This window comes from Nansenia antarctica (genome assembly GCF_963989245.1).
Source record: "Nansenia antarctica genome assembly, chromosome: 5".
Classification (NCBI taxonomy): domain Eukaryota; kingdom Metazoa; phylum Chordata; class Actinopteri; order Argentiniformes; family Microstomatidae; genus Nansenia; species Nansenia antarctica.
The window spans coordinates 20359194-20363210 of record NC_137690.1 but is presented as its reverse complement, the minus strand read 5'-3'; the positions used below and the strand labels follow the sequence as shown (position 1 = coordinate 20363210).

Sequence of the window (4017 nt, the reverse complement as noted above, 5' to 3'; positions counted from 1 at the left end):
ATGGAAACGTTTTGATCCCTTTCATTTATTATTGTTATTTCTGAAGATGTACTTACTTTTACTTACACTTCAACAAGAGATGATAGTGGGTTGTGAAATAGCTTGAGGCCTGAGAGCTTTTCAACAACAGTAGTAGTCGGCCTCTGTTGGTTTGACCAGGTAGAAGGCTAGGTAATGAACACACGTCATCCCCTTGATAGGCAGGCACCTGCATCTTTTGGTAAACAGTCAAAAAGGCGACATCGGTTTGTCGAACAGGACATAGGCCTGCCTGTGTTTGAGTGTGATACGACAGCGCCACTCTGTGGCAATTGTACTTCAGGACTACAATGATTGTGCATAATAGGCATTCAACAAAAATGTTCCTTCAAATGCAGGATCAACTTGTAATGTCTCGATTATTTATTCCCTTAATGTGCATGCCACATTGTGAAATCAATCTAAACTAGGGTCTAGGGCATTATTAAGTAGGCTAGTTTATGGCCAGTTAAAAATAATCTCGCGCAGGCGTTACACTGGGAAAACAAACACGGAAGAGATTACGCATCCACGAGCAGAGAACAGAATACACATTTTGTCGGGAACATAATCGTAATGCTTGTTGTCTTTTAGAGGCACTATTCATATTTCTGTTATTCGCGTTTGCACTCGAATGGGTCTACTGATTTCAGTAATTACAGTGAGTTAAGAGACTGTATTCTGAGTAACTGTCCACGCGAACGAACATTAGCCGCAAGCAGCAAGCTGTGCAAATCGTCACTGTCATACATCCTCGGAATGATACTATGCCACAACTGCAAACAATGGTTTAACATAATACTGTCTGCAAGTCCGTCTGATACATCTGTTTCCACCTGCTAAAGATGCCAACTCGCAACACTGTAACAAACGGAGCTCCTAACAGTAACGTCAGGTACTCCAGATTAGCTAAGGATGATGACGGCTACATTGATTTACAGGTAAGAGGGCCTAATAGACAGACAAGATAGAATCCTACTTTGGGTAGGCTAACTCTTAACATTACATACAATTTCTAGTAACATTGTAATCTAATTACTGTAGAAACATTGTATTATTAACATTGTAGTTAGTTATTTATACACTAGCGGTCAAATGTTTTAGAACACCTACATTTGTCCAGTTATTGACATTTTGCAAACATTTAATCAGCAGTACATTGAATTGAGTCCATCTTAATGCAAGGATAATCGTTCATGTCATTTTGGAATTCATATATTTTATGTGTTTATGTAATTTTGGAATTCAGTCGATGGGACATCAGCTCAGTCACTCTACAAAATTGGTCTATAACCAAGTGGCCAAAAAGAATCCCTTAATGGAAAATCTCATATCTCACATCCATAATTGCAATAATGAATTCAAGTGATACAGCAAAGAAAGTGGCTGGAAATGTGTTTATTTGGTTTACTACAAAGCATTAGGTTGTTAGTGCAAATCTAACACATGCAATGCAGTTTCTGCAGCATCTCTCATGTGAAGAATAGTGGTAGCTACATCATGTTATGGATATGTTTGTCACCGCCAGGGACTGGGGAGTTTGTCAGGATCAAGAGAAAATGATTACATTTGCTGAGTTGGTAGTGGCATCCGAATCTACAGTGTGTAATTGATTCCTATGTAAATCAGAGGCCCTATAAAAACAAAGACAAATTCCAAAATTACATAAACTATGATCCTTGCATTAAGATGGACTCAATTCAACGTATTGAGTCATTTGTTGATGACATTTTTGCATTTTAAACATGTTCATTTAAACAAATTTCAACATGAACTGCTCAATGTCTGCTAAATGTCTAAAATGTTAAAAATGTAATGTAACATGTTGATACAATGTTGTTGCTAGTGTAATTAAAGACCCCATTTTGTGAAATCCAAGTAAGATGTTTGCTTCTGGGACTTCATGACAATTAACATCAGTTTTGTAAACTGTCTGTTAATAGCCCATGCTTTAGCTGCTGGAGATCATGGAGATTTAAAAAAATACAAATATGAATTGATAAGCACTTAAGTTTCTCTTCTATCCCACAGTTCAAAAGGAGCCCACCAAAAGTTCCATACAAAGCCATTGCCCTGGCCACCGTCCTCTTCTTGATTGGCTCTCTGCTAATCACCATTGGGGCCCTCCTCTTGGCAGGATACTTTGGAGTCACGGTGAGTTTGAAGGGTAACCGAGCCCACCTTGACACTATGAGAACCAGATGGATATTGAGTTTTTCTCCTCAACGTCTTTGTTGTACTGTGTGACTTGATTTGTGTTTTTCTTACCCATTTTAGCATCGGGATAGAACTGTGCCTGTTCTTATCATTGGAATCTTGGTTTTCCTGCCTGGATTTTATCACCTGCGGATAGCTTACTATGCATCTAAGGGCTACCGTGGTTACTCCTATGATGATATCCCAGACTTTGATGACTGAGCCACTCCTATGTTAGCTTTGGTTCCAGTCTCTTTCTCATGTTGCCAACTCCTTGCACCCAGATTACTCCTAAAGCAGACGACCTTTGATGCTAATGTTTATCATGGATTATCTGCTTTCTTTTTTTCATTGACTAAAATGCCGCCATGGACTGACTTCTATGAACAACAAATATGTTTCACATTTCATTCCTAAGCAAGTTGTATTTGTTGTTGACCAGTTAATTAAACAATGAAATGTTATCCCAGGTTTATTTTTTTTCAGGTTATAGCAGTTTCCATTTAGAGTCAGTTTTTCAAAGTATTTCTAAATTAATTTGTATATTTGTACATGCAGTGCAATACTGTACAATGTAAGGACATTCATTCTATGCTGATTGAACAACCTGATTATTGCATGACATTGTTGCTGAAGGCATAATGTTTGAAATGTGATGGCTAGTTTATCAAATTTGCACTTTTTTTTCGGTTGAAATGTCACTTGCTCTTTCCAGAAGTGTCGGTGTAACTTATGTAATTAATGCCAATCCTTTGATCTCCATATGGTGTGCTTAGCCTGTAAAGTTAATTAAGTTAGAACAGCAACAATGTTACGCAACAATCTTATGTTCAAATTGTTTGATATCCTTTTTAACTGATAGTGTTGTCACTTGCATGGACTAAGGAATGTGCTCAATTATGAAATTGATTAGCGTTTATGATTCTGTAGTCTACTGGTTGTGCACTAGCTCAAACACAAACTGTATCTCCAACCTTCAGTTTCACTTTTGAATAGTTACATGGTACCTACCTGCCCCAGTCTGATCAGCCTACCTCAATTCTAATGATTGTCATTCAGTTTGGGTCAACTCATGCCCTCTTGTGGATTATAAAAGTTTGCTTCTTTGGAAAAAAACAACAACTCAGTGTTATACACACCTCTATTGACATTGTCTGAATGTCAAAAATGACACACATAAAAAGCTAATAAACAAAACATGATTTATTAACGATCAATTGTGTGTTGATTGGGTACTTGAAGCCTGTATCGGAACACATGTGCAGCCGTTGGCTGTTTTAAATCCAGGTAGTTTATTAAATGCAGATCTTAGATCAGTTTACCCCACCCCAGACCTGTATGCTTTCTATTTGAGGGAGAACTCCGTTTATATTTTTTTTTATAGCTTCAGTGTTGCACATGGATTTTTGGGTGAAAAATTATAAATAGATAAAAGGATGTACTAGAATGTATAGGGACTAAATAAAAACATCAATATTAAACTGGACCAGTGTTATTTCATTTTTATAATTGAGGGGGATATGCCTATTGTCATTGTTCCAACGTGCTCCACCGCGGAGCGTTTGTCTTTTGTAAGGGACCCCAATACGTCCCATAGTTTACGTCGCTCGTTCCCACGAAAAGGCGCTTTGTCTGAGGCGCTCTGTGAACAGTGTGTGCATGTGGTAGGGAGGAGGGGGTTTCGAGGAAGGGACGAGACTGAAGAACATTAGTATATGACTATCGAGAACTGGCTCTACCATCACCGTCTGAAACGAAGGTGCACATTTTTTCGTGAATATTCTGAACAACACTTGGATTTTT

General features: G+C 38.1%; 1 protein-coding gene across 1 annotated transcript; it reads left to right on the top strand.

The window, feature by feature from the left end:
• The first annotated feature begins 530 nt into the window (after window positions 1-530).
• tmem230b (transmembrane protein 230b) lies at window positions 531-3643 on the top strand. The gene is made up of 3 exons (XM_080533072.1): window positions 531-959; window positions 2050-2172; window positions 2296-3643. The coding sequence occupies exons 1-3, from the start codon at window positions 864-866 to the stop codon at window positions 2434-2436; spliced, it is 360 nt and encodes a 119-aa protein (XP_080389198.1). The 5' UTR covers window positions 531-863; the 3' UTR covers window positions 2437-3643.
• The last annotated feature ends 374 nt before the right edge of the window (window positions 3644-4017 follow it).